We start from the raw sequence: 20,395 nt of genomic DNA, 5'->3' as shown, positions 1-20,395 counted from the left end.
AAAAGCAAATGATGCATAAATTATTTCTAGAAACTAAATTCACATCAAGTCAAATAAAGTATGTACCAACCGATCAATAATTTACTTAATTCTAAGTTAAAGTTTTTAAAGTTGACATCTTTCTAAAAGGAGATCTGAAAATGAAGGGAAGTAGAACCAGGTAAGCTTCTAGTTTTAAAAAACAGAACTAAGCAGAATGAATGTTCTAAAGCCAGAACCTAGATGTACTCTCTGTTTATTGTTTATTGCTGTACTTGCAAAACTATGCTAGGCATAGAGAGGGCATTCAATAACTACTTAGTGAAGGAATGAATGACAGTGTTATTAGCTCACACACGAACTGCCCTTCCTCTCAAATTGCCAAAGTGGCTAAAGAACTATAAAAACAGGTAAAATGAAATCCCTATCTGCACCAGAAAAATATATGGAAGGGTAACCACAAATTTCTACAGCAGTCAGATAATACACAATTAAAAGAAGTGCCAAGCAGCCTACATGGGAAGCAAGAAAATGGGATAACTGGGACTCCCAATAGTAATAAGCTCAGAATGACAGGGGTAGAACAGAGGGAGGCTGAAAGAAAGAAAGAAAAAAACTCAGCATGAGAAAAATGTCTGTTAATTACACTGAAAGATCTGTCAGTGCCACCAGTCCACAGACAAGGTGGCCAAGGTTTTCAAGGGTGTGGCAGCAAAGGGCTCCTAATGAGGGAAGCCATGACACTTAGTAAAAAGAGAACATGCCCCAGATAGCATCAGGCTGTTGCAACAAAAAGAGATGCCATTTAGCACAGTGGTGAAGTTCCTAGAGGAAGTCATTTCCTCTCTGTTTCTCATAAGTACATTGCAAGTACTTTTCATACGTAAGTCTCTAAGCCTTCAACAGTAATTAGATGCTAGAACATTCATGGGTCCGTCTGCAAGATATTCTGAGACACATGTTCTTCCACATTTTAACATCTCTGACATCAGTGGCATCTTAACAATTGCTGCCAGCCAGATGGCAGTTCTGACTTAGTATTGTGAGAACCAACTAATTACATCTAGATCAAAAAACACTAGTATCAATGCATCTTATATTCAATAAAATCCACCATTAACCTATGAATGACTTTTGAAAGTAGACCAGTACCACTTCCATGGTGGTACCACCTCCATACAGTACCACCATCCAGACCAGCTGCCCATGGGCTTGTTCCCAATGAATTAAGGCAGGGGTGTGCTGCAGCAAACACCTAATGTTTCAGATAAGGCCATATAGACATTTTTACAGAAGAAAAGCAGGTTATCTACAATGAAAAAATTTTAAAGCAACAAGAAATTTAAAGAACAGGCTGGTATCAATTTCTGATCCATAACACCAAATGCCAGCATGTAATGGAGCACCACCGATAGCAGTGGTACACAAAGCATGGCCTGGTCCACTAGTTGCTTTTTACTGGTCTGCAATAAGAAGAAATTAACAGGAAGCTTTTAAAAACTTTTATAGCAATTTGACATTGCCATGACATCCAAGCATGTGATTAGCAATTTATTTTTATTGTAGTTGACCAAAGTATCAGCCCATGGCAGATTGGAAAATTTTTAAAGAACTAATCCCTTGCCACAGATAGTGTGGAAAATAATGGATCTACAGAGTTCATTTCGAGGGCTAGACAGAGGCAAAACCATGATCTAAAATCTATATAACCACAAAAATGATCACTATTCCATTTCTAACAAAACAGCAGTCTAGATACCTGCAGAAACCCACCCAGTACAGAACATCTAGATTGTTGAGGGCAAAAAAGTTTATATCGTACATTTAACTGATTGAACTGGTAATATATTGACATGGTTCAAATCACTAAAAACATTAAGAGGTTCCCATAAAAGAAGTCTCCCTGTTACCCCTGCCCCCATCTGCCCTGTTTCCATCAATGCCTATCCAGCATTATTAGCTTTTACTTATTCGTCCAGAGATTTTTAAAGAGTACATATACATACTCTTTTTAAAGAGTACATAAATGTACATATTCATATATCATAATATATATAATTTTCTCCCCTTCTTTTTAATACAAGTATACTAAAAGCATGTTTTTAACTACATGATTGAACTGTTGGGAAAATAAAGGATCTCCAAGGTCAGAAATAAGGAGAAACCTCTCAGTGAGTGCTGGAGTTGATATTTGCCTCCCGGCCAACTACTGGTCCCTGCTGACCTAGAGATGGAGACAAGCCTGAGACAAGATTGAGAGGAAATCTGTTCTGAGAGCTGTGTATAAACCTGGAATCCCTGAAAGGCAAAGTAGAAAAATCCTGGCCAACAGAGGGAAGATGGAGATGCTCCCTATCATGGATGCAATCCTGGGTGAAGTAGAATAAAAGAAAACAGGCTTCCTGGAGAACATCTGGCCATGTGTGTTTCAGCCCAGAATGCAAACTACCTGTGCTGCCTGAACAAAACCCAAGAAGAGGAATGAGAGAAACCATCGCACATAACCACAAATATGTGAAAAGGAGCACATGATGTCTAGAAATGAAAATTATGATCACTGACACTGGAAACTCAAAACATAGGTAAAACAGAAGTTTGCATACACACACTTTGAGAGAACCAGAAGCAAAATTAAAAAAAAATTATGGGCAAAGAGAACTGATAAATACTGTATCTGGAATTTTTACTCAAAATAATTTTAAGCCAGATTATATCACAGAACCTTTAAAAAAATTATTATTTGTACCTCCCCTCTGTCTCTATTTTTCTCTAATATTTTCTTTCCATACCCCAAAGGGGTCAGCTAGCAGTGTACCTCTCCTGGTACAAATTACTTGAAATGTTTATCCAAACAATAAAAGAATATCCATTAAGTCACCAAACAAAAACATACCTAGCACTATGCTCAGCACACATTGGTGCTCCATGACTACTTCACGTTCACTTCTAAAAACATATTCTGAGCCCCAAAGATACACTGAACATTACCCTGCAAACTGGACATACAATGGTGAACAGAATTCCCTACTGCCAAGAAGTTGTGATTTAATGAGGAAGCTACACATGTATGGAAGCTCTTCTTATAAAACTCTTACAGATGTCACCAAACCTTTGCCTTTTTCTTTTCATTCTAGCAATTTTTAATGACAGTTGTGTATAAGATTATTTTATTCCTGCATCTTCTCAATTGCTTCTTCCTTGTACTTGCCTTTGCCTTTCCTACTCGGTGAGATTGGGCTTTACGTTCAAGGAACTTTTTGCAGCTTTTGTCCAGTTTAAGCCCAGTGATAAGCACCTCACTGGGGTGAATGCCCACGTGGACAGCTGTGCCATTAGCCTTTCACTGCTGCACCGTTCAATGTAGATGACATATTTCTTCCTGTAAACCTGGGCTACTTTGCCCATTCGGTGACTTTTACAGTGTCCCCAAACAAGTTGAACGTCATCATCCTTTCAGATGAATATGGATTAAATACTGTACTTCTGTCTCAGCTCTCTGGAAAGATGAGAAGGCATTTTCTGTGAATGTAGGAAGGTGCGTTGAAATGCCTTTTGCGGTTCTTGCTTCCGTCAGAAGTCACAAATGGATTGAACTTCATTTTGGCAGCTGCCTCTTCAGTGATGGCCACAAAAGGGAAGAGCAAGAAAGCTTTGTTTTGGGGCAAGAATGTATTAACTTTGTCTAACTTCATCTGCCATACACAGAAATGATGCCTTTGGCCACGGCCAGTGTGTTGTAAACCAATTATAGTTTTATTTTTCAAAATGTGATCAATAGCCCATTTGTCTGGTGTCTCAAAAGTGGCCTTGGTGGTGGAATCCTTCAAGTGGCAGTATTATGAGCAGCTCTGGCAGGGTCCTACAAGGTAAACTGGTTTCAAACCAGTTTTTATGTGAGTGCCTCAGATCAGGGTTTCTGTATTACCTAGACAGTATGAACTTGTGCCTAAGAAACCTACCTATTACACAGGATTTCCCATGGGTGCTCATTTGTACTCTCGGCCTAGAGCAGATGACTTGCTTTCTGCCAGGATTTTGGGCACAACACTTTCTCAGTTCCAGGTTCTATACTGGGAATACAGTTCTACCTTCCTATTATGTGTTTGGCTTGCAGCCATGACCATTTGTTGGGGGGGGTACTTTTTATTGATGCATGCCATATACACATTGTAAAGTCATAATAAATATACAGCTAAAAGAATTTTCTCAAAGGAAGCTCTTGTGCGATCAGTACCCAGATCAAGAAATAGTACTAGCAGACTCCCAGAAGTCCCTGCATGTGCCCTTCTACTTAGCACCCTCCCCCAAAGGGTAATAATCACTTTCCTGACTTCAAACACCTAAGATTAGTTTTGCTGGTTTTAAAATTTTATATAAATAGAATCTCATAGGATATATGTTCTTTTATGTCTGGCTTCTTTTGCTTAACATTGTTTGTGAGATTGATCCATGTCATTACATTAATTATAGTTTATTCATTCTCATTACAATATAATATTCCTTGTAGTCATATATCACACTTTCTATTGATGGATATTTGGGTTGTTTACAGTTTGGGGCCATCACACATAAGGTACAGCTTTGTCTCTGTCCTTACCAAGTAATTAAAAACCCTACTTTCCCCTCAGACTTTAAATTTTGAAAAGATGCAGAAACACAGACTGGATTTACTCTCTCACTTGAAACAACCCCCCAAAAATCAGACAAAATATAGGAAACAACAGTTTTTTAAGATACTGGACATCAGGTAAAAGAGGACAGGGAGTCCTGAGACATGGAAAACAAGTGAGGTAAGTCCTACAGTTGCCCCAGCCTCCTGATTTGAGACAATTTCCAGGCCATGGTGCGGGTAGGGGGAACCAGGCAGAATACAGCAGACACTTCTGAATGAAAGAGATGAAGTTGAGAGTCCAGAAAAACAAAAATATCCCACACAAAACAAAGTGAACTTAAGAACGCTTCACATCTAACAAAAATTGCCAGGCATGCAAAGAACCTGGAAAATATAACCAATAATGAGGAGAAAAATCAATAAATAGAAACAAAGCCAGAAATGTCACTGGGATTAGAATTAACAGGCAACACCAATTCCCTCTTCATTTCTGGAATGTGGAGGTTTTCCTTTCACATTTTTAGGCCGTGTGTGTAAGTGTCTAATCATTACAGCATTTTCATGTGTTTACAATAAGAGAAGTGGTTCTCACACGAGCATGGGCCACCTCTCATTCAGAAGTCACTTCTGTACAAGCCTCTATGAATGCAGGGTGATACAGACTATAATCGAAGTATGTTTAGAAGACTTTGGGAGAAGAGAAAAGGAATCATCTAACTTCTTTTTCCTTTTCTTTTTGTGGAGACAGAGTCTCATTCTGTTGCTCTGGCTAGACTGCAGTGGCATCATCATAGCTCAATGCAACTTCAAACTCCTGGGCTCAAGCGATCCTCCTGCCTCAGCCTCCTAAGTATTTGGGATTACAGGCACGCACCACCATGTCTGGCTATTTTTTTCTTTTTTTAGCAGAGACAGGGGCCTGGCTCTTGGCTCAGGCTGGTCTCAAACTCCTGAGCTCAAGCAATCTGCCCACCTCCACCTCCCAGAGTGCCAGGATTACAGGTGTGGACCAATAATGTACCAGGTCAGGAAGCATCTCACTTTTCCTGGGAGGTGGTCCTTTAAGACTTTTATGCTTTAAGTGTGGTCCACTGACCAACGGCATTTGCATCACCTGGGAGCTTGTTAGAAAGTCAGAATCTCAGGCCTCACCTCGTGGTTTACCAAAACAGAATCTGCATTTTAAATAAGATGGCCAGGCGCTTCACAGGCACATTCAAACTTGAGCAGCACTGTTTTAAGACTCATCTCTGCTATAAACTCCTCAGTGACTTCACAGATAAGCCTGAAAAGGCCTCCAGCTCATACTCTAAGCAAGAAATAACCATGAAAGACTAAAAGGAAGCAATCAGGATCATTTTTGTATTTATAGAAGTTAAGAGAATAAAATACAGGCAGGGGAGATGAAGGCAAGGGAAAATATTATACAGGTGCAAAAGGAAGAGAGAAGTGTACAATCTAAAAAGGGAGCAGAGGGAAGTAAAGGAAATGAAGAGTCAAGAAAAAATGAGACTTCAGAATTCCTAGGACTTTGCCAATGACTGATGGGGGTCAGGGGTAGGGGGCAATGAGAGAGAATGAGGGGTACACATGGATGACTCCCAGGTTTGGGCTTATGTAATTAGTAGTGCCATTCATAAAATCTGGGCACAATGAGAGATGAGAAAGAGTAATGAACATTATTCTGAACACACTCCTTTAAATAGTTACTCTTAAGACATCAAGGGGTGATGTCTCTTATCTAGGAGACTAGTGGCTTGCAACTTTTAGTATAAATACTTAACAGATCAGTTGAAGAGCCGAGGAATCTGTATTTTCTGGGGAGACATGATAACAGACTATAAATTCTCCAGGACCCAACAAAGCAATGATACATAGTAATGTTCTCAATTAAAAAATTATTAAATAAATGAAGGGTAAAGAAATAACTATATAGAGCTCAGAAGGTAAGGTTAACCTAGAGATAAAAATATGGGAGCCAGCCACAGTTTGGCAAATACATAAGCTCTCCCAGGCAGAGCATGCTATTAGCAGGTGTCCAAGAATGAATATAACCAATATTATAGAACCAGTAATGCATGAAGGAGACTAAGAGTGAGGAATGATCAGAGAGGTAGAAAGGCAGCCAGGATGCAAATAAAGTCACAGAAGGGTTTATTTTCCTAGGCTGTTTTCTTTTACAAAGAGTTCAAGAAAGAATGACATCAATGCTGAGATGAAGACGAGAACTGAAACGTCCACTAGATTAAACATGTTCACTGGTGTCCTCTGAGTGCTTTTAGCAGGGACAGAGCAGTTGGTGGAGCACAGGAGTAGATAAAAACAAATTAAAAAGCAAATGAATGGGAGGTGAGAAGTGACAACAGTGGATAAACACAAGTTTCTCCTGAAACCAGACAGTGAGTGAAAGGACAAAAGGGTAGCTAGATGGAGCGGAGGGTTTCTATTATAGTTAAATTTTTAAAGAATACTTGAATGCACAGGCTTAGAGGAAAGAGCTAATTAAAGGGTAAAGAAAGGGAAAAGAAAAAAAAAAGTATGACATGACAGGATCCGCAGTGTGAAGTGGGAGTTAAGATAATCTGCCAAGAATGCAGTAGGATGGAGAAGATTTAGAAGAGGTTCTGTCAGAAATGGGTGTCAGAGCTAAATATAGAAACAAAGTATTGCCAGATAGCACTGTAAGCTTAGCTGGGATCTGAGACCATGAATGTGTAGTAGTACTAATCCACATGGATGTGTGATGACCCTCTGCAGGATTTTGAAAGTTGAGAAGCTATAAATTATTAGATGGATTCAGGACAACAGGGCAAACTGATATGAGGTGAGAAGAGGCGAGGGGCAAATAATGAAATGATGGCCCATAGGTTCTGGGCTAGATGGAGAATTAAATGCAGCCAAGAGGTCGCAGGTGCAGGGACCAGCTGCGGGTTGACAACCTAAGGCAGTCATTCCAGCCTAGGCTGCACATTAAAATCACCTGGGGAGTTAAAAAAAAATCCTGATGCCTAGACCAATTAAGTCAGAATCTCTAGGACTGAGACCCAGGCAGCAGTATTTTTGAAGCCCTCCATGTGACTCCAAAGTGCAGTCAAAGTTGAGGACCACAGACCTAGAAAGACTAGGTGACCATAAAAACAGAGAAGAGCTGAAGTGGAAACTTGCAAAATGATCAGCATTAATGGGACTGGCTGAAAACAAGAAGCCTGTGAAGGAGCAGGACAAGTGCTGTGAAAATGTGAAAGGGTAGAAGAGAATGGACAAGGGCCATCCCATCTTAATCTAAATGTTGCCAACTGTCAGAAACTAAGATTCACAACAACTGGAGAAATTCCCATACAGACACCCTATCCCTATGGATTACTTCCGGGGTTATTTTTAGGTTACCTCTGGCAGTGTTTAACATACTGGTTTAAGATCCTGGGCTGGAGGCAGACTGCCTGAGTTTCGATTCCAGCTTACTAGCTGTGTGTCTTTAGGCAAGTTACTTCTTTATCTTAAGTTTTAAAAAAAAAGTGTGGATAGCTCATGCGGTAACTATGAGAAATACAAGAGATCAAGCCACAAGTAAACATTCAAAGATAGCTATTGTTACCTGTAATTAAAAGAAAAAAAAGAAAACTGTGCTAATTTCAAGGAAATTTTCTATCAAATGGAACTTCTCTGAATTACCACAGTTCTGATCATAGATTTAGAGATGTCAAATACTGATGAGTTTTATACACCAAAATGGAAGGATTAGAAATTCACATATTTAAAAAAGTTTCTTTCACATATATTTATAACTAGTTCATTATATTAGGTTTTTTAAAACATAAAACCAACTTTTGTGTATTAAGAAAGATTAAAAGGAGGAAGAGAATGGTTAAAAGCCTCCAATTATAGTTAAAACAGATTAAGTCACAACATGGCAAGAAACACATCTAATGCAGTTTAAATTATGTCCAATATTTAGGTTAATGTTATAATCAAAGTTAAAATTATATCTAATATTTAGAAATAAATGTATAATTCTATAGACATCATCCAAAAGTGTAAAAACAATGTAAGTATGAGAGTAAGAAACATTAAATGCCACTCATTGTTATTCATTAAAAATGGCCTATTACGGCAGGGTGGCTTATGCCTGTAATCCTAGCACTCTGGGAGGCCCAGGCGGGAGGATTACTTGAGGTCAAGAGTTCGAGACCAGCCTGAGCAAGAGTGAGACTCTGTATCTACTAAAAATAGAAAAATTATCCAGGCATGGTTTCGCATACCTGTAGTCCCAGCTACTCAGTAGGCTGAAGCAGAGGGATCTCTTGAGCCCAGGAGTTGGAGGTTGCTGCGAGCTAGGATGATGCCATAGTACTCTAGCTCAAGAGCAGAGCTAGACACTGTCCCGAAAAAACAAAACAAAAAACAAAAAAACAAAAATACCAACAAAAAGCCTATTAACTATTTTTTTTAAAGCTGAGGTCTCCTTTTAAATTATCATTAATAGATGGTTCTTGGCTGGGCGCAGTGGCTCATGCCTGTAATCCTAGCACTCTGGGAGGCCAAGGCAGGCAATTGCTTGAGGTCAGGAGTTCGAAACCAGCCTGAGCAAGAGTGAGACCCCCGTCTCTACTATAAATAGAAAGAAATTAATTGGCCAACTAATATATACAGAAAAAAATTAGCCGAGCATGGTGGCGCATGCCTGTAGTCCCAGCTACTGGGGAGGGTGAGGCAATAGGACTGCTTGAGCCCAGGAGATTGAGGTTGCTGTGAGCTAGGCTGACGCCAAGGCACTCATTCTAGCCTGGGCAACAGAGACTCTGTCTCAAAAAAAAAAAAAAAGATGGTTCTCAGTTGGGCAGAGATGCTGCATAGTCCTGGCTTCTCTCTCTCTTTTTTAAAATAAGTTTAACCTTGACAGTCCTGGCTTCTCTTAATTTCTCTATCCTCAGAGCCTGACTCGAGATGTGGGATCACAAAGCCACAAGAATCCCCCTTCTCTTGGCTCTGGTAGAGGGAGAGAGCAAGAGAGGCAAGGGCAGGATTATTTCCACACTGCAGCAGATACAATATAACAAAGTAACTACTGGCTACTATGTAATCCACGCAATGCCACCTTCTAGTATGAAGATGTTTCCGGGGATTCCAGAAGAGTCTCTATTCTGTTTTGCTGACTATTATATCCCTGTGTCTGGCACAGTCCCCAGAGCAAAGGCTACAAGTCAGCCTTCCCAACCCACTCACCCTAATACCTGGAAAGCTGTCACCTAGTGGCAGCATGTCCCAGGCATTAGGACCAGCAGAAGCCATCATTTGAGATTTTAACAATATTCTTAGTGTTCTTGAAATAAGATCTCCCCTCCTAACACATATGTCCATTTAATTTTCAGAAATGTGATTTTATTACATTTTCAGGAATGCATTGCGGTATAAAGGGAATGGACTTCCTACGCGGCTTTGGTTTTGATTTGTTTCATTTTTAATGAAAAAAATTATCCTGAAAATTTTAAGCAAGTTTTGGGAGACAGAAAGGTTAGTAAAATTTCAAAACATGTATCATTTTCCCAAGGAATTGTTTCTAAATTAAATTTTAAATCGGGAGCTAGAATCACTATCAAAAAATAGCATTCGTGCAACTAAGAAGGCATCACCATCTTCAAGCCAGGGAGGGGGAGGTGCTCACAGTAGGTAGCTGCAGGGACATGGAAGGGAAGGGGAGCACAGAAACATCTGGATGCTTCTCAAAGTAACTTAGACCTACTTAAAGTCCAAAGGGTAGTGAGGGATAAATCATGGGCAAAAGACAAGAGGCCTTCAGAGTCCTGCTTTCTGCCATAAGCTGCCAGAAGGACATCTATTCATGGAACACTTCAAAGAACTCCAAAGTAAGAAATATTCAGGGGTTCTGCTGGACTTTCCGGCTGCTTTAGCCTGATGAATCCTAACTGCCTCTCTGCACGAGGATTTTCAACCTTTGAACTGATGGGATGGCCTTAGTTGAGCTTAGTTGGTTTTTATTCCCTAACATCCCAGTGTCTAAAACTGTTACTGTCTTTTTCATCATTTTAGCTTATTGTTTTATTTTTCTCATCTTTCAGTCTCACCCCCACCCTGAACAGTTTTTGATTGAATGGTTTGTAGTTTTAATGGTTTTACAGTTTTGTAATTCTAATTTGGCTTTAGCAGGAAGGAATCCTGTTATGCAGGGGAGACCCCTTGGAGACAGGTGAACTGCTAAGTAAGGGCGATGCCCCCTGCCCTTCAGTTGGCTGGAAGCAACCTCTATAGCAACCTTAATACAGCTCTTTGTGAGGCAAGAGAATTTCACTCAAGCCTTCTGAGGAAGACTATGGATTCCACAAGAGCAAAGTTCACTTTGCTTAACAGCCCTGGATCATGCTGTTTTTATAGTACTGCTGCGTGATTCAGTTGAACCAATTCATCTGACTCTAGGAATTTATCTCCTATGCTCCGTGCCACCAAGCTTGTTAATGTTTCATGTAAAATTAGGTTGATTGCTCCATCAGCAGGTCCCCTACTTCACAATGACTAAAGACCTTTGTTATCGTTGTGGTTATTCATGATTGTGCTCCGAAAGCCTATTAAAGTGTGTTTATGATCAGTGTGTGTCAGGACTGCTACAACATATAGCACTTATCATTTCAAAAATGGTACTGCATCAAAATAGGCTTCATCAGCAACACAAAACACACCTGCTGAAGTGTAACCATAACTTTCCTAACACAAGATTCCCCAGAGAAGGCAAAATGATCAATAATGAGTTATCTTTATGGGAAAACACAAACTATTTCCACCAGACAATGGACTTACACACTATAGAATATAAAGGATTCCACCACCATAGAAAACAAATAAGAGATCTTCATTAATTTCCCCAACCAGGACAATGATAAAAACAAAACCCTAATTCACTAGCCCTTTGGTGACAAAAGGGTTAGTCCCAGCATATGGAAATTTTTAGAGCATGATATTTGGCTGACAGCAACTAAGAAAGGCACCTGGCAGAAAATATGGAGCTAGGAGATAGTGCTAAAAAATACAGAACATCTTCAAACTTAGCATAAACTCAAAATCCATACTTTTCACATCAAAGGGAAACTAATGAGAATGACCCTATCCTCTTCTACATAATTCCCTAAAGCTATCCTTGTAAAGATGAACTTAATGTTTAAATTAAACTCTTTTGTATATAAAATAAAAAAATTATGTGGAGGGAGAAAAGTCAACCAACCTAGGATAGCCTTGGGCTCTGCATTCCCCAAAAGACAGATCTAAGTGTAATGGTAATTTATGATAAGACTAGCATTCCCTTCAGATAATCTTGGGGTGGGGGTGGGGTGTCAAATTTAACAAAGACTCTACAGACAAACAAGTTATTGATATAGCCCTGCTTCTACTTTAACCTGCAATTGGTTAGAAATAGTAAGATAAAGATTCCATTTGGTACAATTAATTTCATTAAAACATTCCAAATTCTGACAATCTACCTCAAACAACAATGATCTCAAATTGAGACTGAATTAATGAATGAGCAAAAATCTACTATTGCTATTGGAAAAAATTCAAAGATCACTCATTCAACAAGTAATAACTGAATGCCCAGCAGACAATAGATATAAACAGTAAATAAAACATCATCCTTACTCTCAAAATCTTACAACCTAATTGGGAAAAGAGACAATTGAACAAACATTTACAATTTAGAAGGTAAATCCAAGGTACTACAGAGGGACATAAGAGGGGGCTCCTAGCCCAATAAGAACTAAAGTCTAGACCTGAAGAAGTAAGAGTTAATTAAACAGGAAGGAAAGAAGGGAGGGAAAGAAGAGTGGGAGGAAGGAAGAAAGGAAAAATGGAAGGAAAAGAAAGAAGAGAGGAAAGGACAGACAGACAATTCTAAAGAAACACTGCACGTTCAGGGGAATGCCAGTAATTCAAAGTTGCTGAAGAAACTGGAACAAATGAATGGGTCAGCTCCTAAAGAGCTGTGCATGTCTTGTTAAGGAATTTGAATTTTAACCCAGATGCAATGTGAAGTCATGGTAAGATTTAAGCACATGATCCAAGATTAGTGCACCAGAAGGATAAGGCTATAAGAAGAAATATAATGTAGAAGGGCAGAAAGGCTGTAGCTAGAGATATCAGTGAGTGGAGATAGTTTCAATAATCTAGGGTAAACATGAAGGTGAACTGAACTAAGGGTGTAGTGGAAGGGACAGATAATAAATAAATACAACTGTCACTGGATAGTAAAACTGAATTACAATTTTCATTTTGCTCCTTAAAGCTATCACATGATAGTCCAATTCTGTATTTTCCCAGGCTCAGGTTAAAGGGGCTCAATTGCTGAACTGTTTCATTCTTTCACCAAAAGGTGGTTGTACAGCAGTGATCCTGACTGATCAACATTTGACTAAAGTCCAAGGGCATTCTCATGACCAAACCTAGAAAAGAAGTTCTCAATTTACATTCCACTAAGGCTTGGAACACCAATGTATTCATGAATTTAAGGCAAAAATCATACTCTCTAAAGTAATATTCCAAATGCTAAAGTTTACACTAAAAACACAACTAGCTTTTGACAGATAGTTTATCACAGTTATCTTGATACAATGAGTATGTAAATTCCATCCAAAAGCTAGGCATCATACCTCACTAAAAAGGAGAAGATAGGGGAAAAAACCCCAAAAGTTATGCTAGAAACATCAGAAATATTATATTTGTAGAAAGCAGAACTTGAAAAAATAAATCTCTAGGAAAAGAACCTCTGCTTTACTATAGGATAGTTAGTATCTAAGGACACAAGAAGTATTTCTACACTAGCCTAGCACCTTCAATTAATAGAAAAGATAAGGCCTAATCCAAACATTAGGACATTATGTACAGAGGGAAAAATGATAATCTGAGGGAGTGGGATGGGGAGGAGGGAGAGAAAAAAGAACAGAGGCAGAAGAGCATGAGGCAAGGTGTCCTGCTTAGATACCTTTATCCAGCAATATGGCCCCTAAGGGCTAACAAGGGAAGAAAACAACTAGTTCCAGACTTTTAATAATTTCATCTCAGTCCTCAAGCTATCAAACCACACTAGTGCTCACAAAAGAAAAAAGAAAGAAGAAGAAGGAGGAAAAAAAAAAAAACCAAATAAACCCATAAAGATCACAACTAACTCTGCTGAGGCTATAATCATTAGTTATTTTTAGGAAATTAAAAATCTCAGGAGTAAGACTCTTGAATTTCAAATAACTCTAATCTGAATGTTACCTCTAGCATTACAGACAGAAACCCTACAAACATCCGCCATTTAAAATATCTTATGACAACAATAAATTATATAGTTTCAAATAGCTAGTGAAGGATATTGTTTTCCCAACACAAAGAAATGCTGTTTGAGATGATGGACATGCTAATTACCCTGATCTGATCACTATACATTATATGTATCAAAACATTACTATGTACCCCATGAATATGTATACTTATTATTTGTCTATAAAATTAAATTAAATAATAAAATATGTTATCAAATGATTAAGTATCAGTTCAATATTAAAATTGGAAAGGAGCACAGCCATAGGCAGAGATATCAGTGAGAAGAAATGTTTTCAAAACATTGAAAATAATGGTTTTTTAGTTTGTAATTTGTCACAATTTTTTAAATTGTAGGCTTACAGGAATTGTAAGACATTTGTAAAATCAGAACAAATAATTTCATTGAACAAGAGATGTTCATTGTATTAATCAAATTCAGCTCCATTTTTTAAAATACAGATCAATAGTTAGCTTTTTATTTCATTTTAAGAAGATACACTATAATAAAACATTGAATCTCAATCAACTAGATACCATTACATTGTATTTAATTTTTTAAAAATAAACAATTGGCTTTTTAGTGTTTTATACTTTTTCTCAGCAATTTTTATTACCATATTTGTAGTAAACATTTTAAATAAGCTTAGTTTATTAGGAGCCCACGGATTTATGCTCTTTAATCTGACAACCAGTTTTTAGAAACTTAAAGTATTTTAAGAAAACTTCTGCCATTTATCTTTAAGCACAAAAAACCCACTTAAAATAACTTTGGAGTTTCTCAAGTCTAAGAGTAAAAACAAAATATTAGGGTACATCAGTAGTGTTAATTTTAATTAAAGAAGAGTAACATTATCATTTTGTACATATAATGGAGGGAGGGTAAGATATCATGGTCCTACATGGAAAGAAGACAATTTTTTTTAAATTGAGCCATACAATTTAAAAATTTCAACCACCACCACAACAACAAACCCCACAGATTACTTAAAATTCTGGAAAAAAGTTTCTAAAGTTCATCTTTAAATAAAAATGTGTAAAAAAAAAAAACTAAAAAATTTTGTGTAAGAATAAGGAGAGGGTTGCCTCGCCTATTAATAAAAACCCATTTATTAAAACAGTGGATACTGGTACAAGACTAATAGTTCTGTGAAATGGCTTCGGGAGCCTTGAAACCCAAGTACAAAGAAGAATTTAGTCTATAATAAAGATAATACTTTAAAACAGTGGGATAATAAAATGAAAATTCAATAAATGATTTTGGGACAAGTGGCTAAATACTTCGACGAAACTAAAATTAGGGTTCCAAATCTCATCAGATAACAAAGTAAAATATCAGGTGAATTAAAGAGTAAAGTGTAAAAATTAAGAAACAAAGCTCAAAATATTGAAAGGAAACAGAGACTAACATTGAGGGGAATGAGGAAGAAATTACACCAGAGTCAGATAGAAAACAAAAGACATATATCTACCTAAAACATGCATGTACATATACTTTTCTCCATGTTAAATATACCTACAAAGCTAAAAGACAAAGACTGGAAAGAATTTGTAACATATAACAGATAACAGAAAACTAACCTTCATATCAAAAAGATGAATTCAGCAAGAGACTGCAGTACAGGCAAAGGATTATGAGTGTGTAATTTATGACTAAATGTAACTAGCATATAAATATAAATAAATATAAATATAAAATGTCTTCAATGGAACTAGTAATTAAAGGAATGAAAATAAAAACAAAAAGTAGCAAAATGCCTGATACTTAGTACAGGGAAATGGGGCCATCATACAATGTTACCAGGACTATGAATAAATATAACATTTCTATGGGGCAATATGTATCAAGGTTTAAAATGTGTATCACTTCTGACCCAATAACTGCTCTTTGAGAAATGTCAATTAAGATCATCTCTCAAAGATGTATGCATACAAATTCATCACAGTGTTGATTGCAATCTAAACAAATTGGAAACAACCTAAATGCCTATCAATAATAACAAATCTTAGTATTTCATAAACCAAAAATACCATGCATCTATTAAAAATGACGTAGAGATCATACATCTATTGACATGAAATAAATGATCCTGACATTCATTTTATATGGCAGCTGCATGTGAGCAGGAGCCTTGGATGTCTTGTTCTTCACTCTTATTTCCAGCACCTTGAACAATGCCTTGCACAAAACACCTTCTCAGTAAGCATTTATTAAACAGATGAATTTTAAAACCAGGTTACAGAACAATAATCATAATATAGTTCCTTTCTCTCCACTGCCTCCCCCCCAGACAAAAAGAGGGAGAGAGAAATATAACTAGAAGGATAGTCACAAAAGGTTAACAAGGTAACACAGGTAATTCCTCTCTGTATTGTATAAATTCCTTACATAGCAAGCATTTTTTTTTTATGACTAGAAAAAGTAGCAACATTGTTTTTTAAGGAACTCATATATTTAAAATAAACTCCAGAATGTGTTCTGGAGCAACTACAGTTCAAACTCCCAAAACTAATAGCAACAATATCCAAGTGGCATGTTTTCTTTCATGTGCAAAGAAATATCAGTATATCTTGAACAAGTAGCATCTTTTCCAATCCCAGGAAGTATCACACTATACTAATAAAATGTAGTGTTTCCAAAAGGAAAGGTACACTTTTTGAGCAGTAAAAAGAAAAAAAACAAAACAAAACCCTGAAAATAACTAATTTATTAAAGTCCTTCCCTATCCACTACTAACATAAAACCCTATTCTAGTTCATGGTAAAAGCTATTATATACGATTGTCCTTCTTTTTTTACAGGCTAAAAAGCTAAATGAATCCATATCAGTAATGGGCTCTACATAATTCTTTCATTTCTTTACATAGGCAGATTTCATCTTAAAGACAGTTAAACAATTGATATATTAAAACTAGCCACATATCCTTGTCTCTATTCATCCCATCACCCTGTTCTACTTTATTCACAGGCTTTATCACTATCTGAAACAACCTCATTTGAATTTTTATTTTCTGTCTCTTCCTTCTAGAATGCAAGCTCCACGAGGACAGGAAGCCTGTCCTGCTCACCATAGTGTCTCCGGCCCAAGAACAGTGAATGGTATCTAGTAGGCCCCGCATTTGTCAAATAATGAAAAGATGCGGTGGGCAGGGGGTGGGTACAAATCTAAACAAGACAACAAATGAGGAATTGAAAAAAATGAAAGAAAACCACATTGAATGTACAAACTAACAGGACTCAAAGCTATAATGCCAGCTCGGAGGTTTGGACATTTTTCAAGGTGGACAGGTGCTTCACACCTATCCGAGCTCATAGAGCTCTCCCAGGAAGAGAAAAACCCACACGGAGGTCTTCCAGGTAGCTGTGAGCAGCTCCCAGAAGACTGGAAACGATCATCACCGCAACAGAAATGTAGCCCACGGTCGAGAGAAAAAACAATACACCATACATCTTGGCCCAGATGAAAAAAACCACACGAATCCCCAACACAATCAAACCGAGCAAGCAACCTTCCGCCTGACACGTTAAGAGCGGTCTCCTTTCCTCTGACTGTGCAGTCGCCTGCAACCCAGAGACCCCTCCACTCGCCAAACACTTTTCCCTGCCAGAGACCCCCCGCCGCAGCCGGTCCAAGGGGAGAGAGAATGGGGGAAACAGTGTGAGAACTAGCTTTCTCCACCCCCACCCGAGCCTAGTCTCCTCCAAAGCGCAAAAGCCTTCCTCCCATCCTCGCCTGTCCGCGGAGGCCCCGACCCCTGCCCCTCCTGTTCTGTCCCCTCACTCACGTGTAGATGATGGCCATGAAATGCATCAGCCACAGCACCAAGAAGAGGGCGAACCCGAAGACAGCCATTCCCTCCAGGGCCAGGTCCAGCAGCGCCATCCCCTGGCCCGCCGGCCCGGCCCGGCTCGCTCCGGCCGCCAACGCGGACAGCGCTCCCGCACAGGAGGACAGGGTGGGCGCTCGGAGCCGGGGCGCGGGAGGCGAGAGGAAGGTGGGGAGAGGAAGGGGCGGAGGGGGTGGGGACGGAAGGGGCGGGCAGGGCCTGCGCGCCCCCGCCGGCGCGCTCTCGCCCGCGCTCTGTCCTGGGGCGCTCGCGGGCGCTGCGGTGCCCGGGTTCTGTGGTCAGGGCGGCCGTGGTCCGGCGCTCCGGCTCGCCTCTCCCGACTCTCGCGGCCACCGGCCGGCCCCTGCGCGCCGCCGCCCCGCCGCCTCCCCGCCGGGCTCCCGGCCGTGCAGCTGCGTCGGCCTGCTCCGCCGCCGCAGCTCCGCGTACTAATCGAAACCGGCGGCTCGCACCCCGACTCCCCAGCACGCCCCGCCCCGCCCCCGCCTCTGGACCCGCGGTGCCCGCCCCTCCACGCCCACCCTGCCGCCCGCGCGCCCGCTGCGTATCTGGCGGGAGCGCGCCCCGGGGAAGCTTCGGTGGCTACACGCAGGCCGGGTTTTTCCCGGCTTCTCCCTCCCGCTGCCGCCCACCTAGCCGCGCCGGGCGGGGGTTCCCGGAGCAGGCAGCATTGCAGCGCTGCGCTGGGCTCCCTCGGCGGTGGCGGCTCCGGACCCTGTATCCGGCTCGGAGGCTGCTCTCCCTGTGTCTGGCTCTCCTGCTCCAAGGCGCCCCAGAGAAAGACACGGGGTTCCAGGCAGCTACCGAGCTTGTGTCGAAACCCAGCTTCCAACGCCGTGTCTGCAGCCTCCCCGCTGGGCATTGCTCGCAACGGCTAGGCCCTCCAGGCCATGATCCTGGGCGCAAGGGTTTCTTATTGCCTTCCCACTCGCTGCTTTTAATGCCGCGGGATCTTGGATCAAAACGGATCCGAGAGTAAAATAATCTCCATGTGCTGTAACAGATCTCTAAGCGCCTTGGATGTTTATAAAAAACATTCTCAAACTCAATGTATGGAATCAGTTGACGCTGAAATCCCCTAAGACTGCTGTCCAATACAGTAGCCACATGGGGCTGAGATGTGCTGTGCGTGTAAACAATACACCGATGTGGAAGAAATCGCATTAATAAACTTTGTATTGATTACAGGTTGAAACGATACTGTCTTAGATATGTTGGGTTAAATTATGAAATTAATTTCAGTTAAAAATTTTTTAATGTGGTTAGCTACTAGAAAATGTTAACTACACATGTGGACAGCACTGCTCTAAAATGGAAAGAAGGGTAACTTTGGATAGCAAAGTAACTTAGTATCTATCCTAATGTTCAGTCGGCCCAGGGAGATGCTAATACTAAATGTTTTTGTTTGTTTCTTTAACCTAGATGAGTTTATATTGTTCCTTGTTTATTTTATGTTTAAACAATGTTTATTATTGTAAGTGATTTCCTTTTAAATAATCCATGACCTCTCGAGAGATTTCAGAATTGAATTCAATTTTGAAAACAAGTTTATTATTGTTCGTTATTATAGTTAATGATTGAATGAGCTACCTCTATCTACAATTAAGTGATAAACTATAATTAGAAGAATTTAGTGTCTGTGTTGAGAACCAATCCTGGATTCGATATCCTTTATTCTACTGTATAAAGTCAGGGGGAAAGAACAGTGCTTAGAAATCAAATTCCCCTTGCTGAGAGTTACTGGTTGATAAAAATAGGATAGAATCCTAACATGAAAATAACATTTCAAACAAACTTTCAAATGTCATTATTGTAGTTAGTCAATTCTAAGACACACTTTTACAAAACACTTCCACACATCCTAACATTTCTGAAATGGAAATGCCTCTCACAGTCAACGCCATCTTCACAATTAATTGGCATGCGTTTTTTCTTAGTCAAATATAATGCTGCATCTATAATAAGTGCTGTCTTAGATTTGATGAACTACTCAATATAGCATTTTGTTATATTCTGCATTTTTCCAAAATGTTTTCTGGAACCTTACAATAAAAGATTTTATACAGTAGGATTAATACTGTATAAAAGGTGAAAGTGGATATTCTTAAGAGTTAACAAATTTTCTGGAATTGAGTATAATCAATTGGTTAAAGGTCAGTTATGTTATACTTGACCCTAGTTAAACTAGGTTTGCCCAAACCTGGTTTTGAAGCAATCACTTTAGAATATGTAATCCTAATAGTCTATAAATAGTGTACCTTCCAAAGTCTATGTTTTTTCCATGTGGCAGCATAGGATTCTAGCAAAGATCCTGATTGCTGATCTCAGTTAACTTTTTCTTTTTCTTTGGTTGTTTATTTAAAGGCCCTCCCTCCTCTCTTTGCAAAAAACAATTTTACCAAGTTCGGTTTCTGATTTTTCCCAGTGGCAATCCAGTAACCTTAGGTATATATCAGAATTCATACATTTTTAAGGAGCAATGATTTTAGAGGCAAACAAAATCCAAATTTGACTGTTATTGAACTGCCATAGTTTATCGAACATTAATGAGAAAAGAATTCAGAATGTTGTGTTCAAACCAAGTAGTTGGAATACATTTTTGGCTTGAACCAAATCCAAACCAAAATAATTTAATTATAGCTGATTCTAA

At 39.3% G+C, this 20,395-nt stretch overlaps 1 protein-coding gene and 1 pseudogene across 1 annotated transcript in view; both read right to left on the bottom strand.

The window, feature by feature from the left end:
- UGCG (UDP-glucose ceramide glucosyltransferase) overlaps positions 1-18,179 on the bottom strand; it is a 35,673-nt gene extending 17,494 nt beyond the window's left edge. Inside the window, exon 1 of the mRNA XM_012768936.2 lies at positions 17,683-18,179. Within this exon, the coding sequence (XP_012624390.1) occupies positions 17,683-17,780 (98 nt within the window). The 5' untranslated portion in view covers positions 17,781-18,179. The remainder of the gene's footprint in view (positions 1-17,682) is intronic.
- Positions 4-14,967, bottom strand: LOC105873736 (large ribosomal subunit protein uL24-like; annotated as a pseudogene).
- Positions 18,180-20,395: the final 2,216 nt, after the last annotated feature.

Source organism: Microcebus murinus, chromosome 12, assembly GCF_040939455.1.
Source record: "Microcebus murinus isolate Inina chromosome 12, M.murinus_Inina_mat1.0, whole genome shotgun sequence".
Taxonomy (NCBI): Eukaryota; Metazoa; Chordata; class Mammalia; order Primates; family Cheirogaleidae; genus Microcebus; species Microcebus murinus.
Note: the sequence above shows the minus strand (reverse complement) of the source record. Positions and strands in the feature narration are given on the sequence as shown.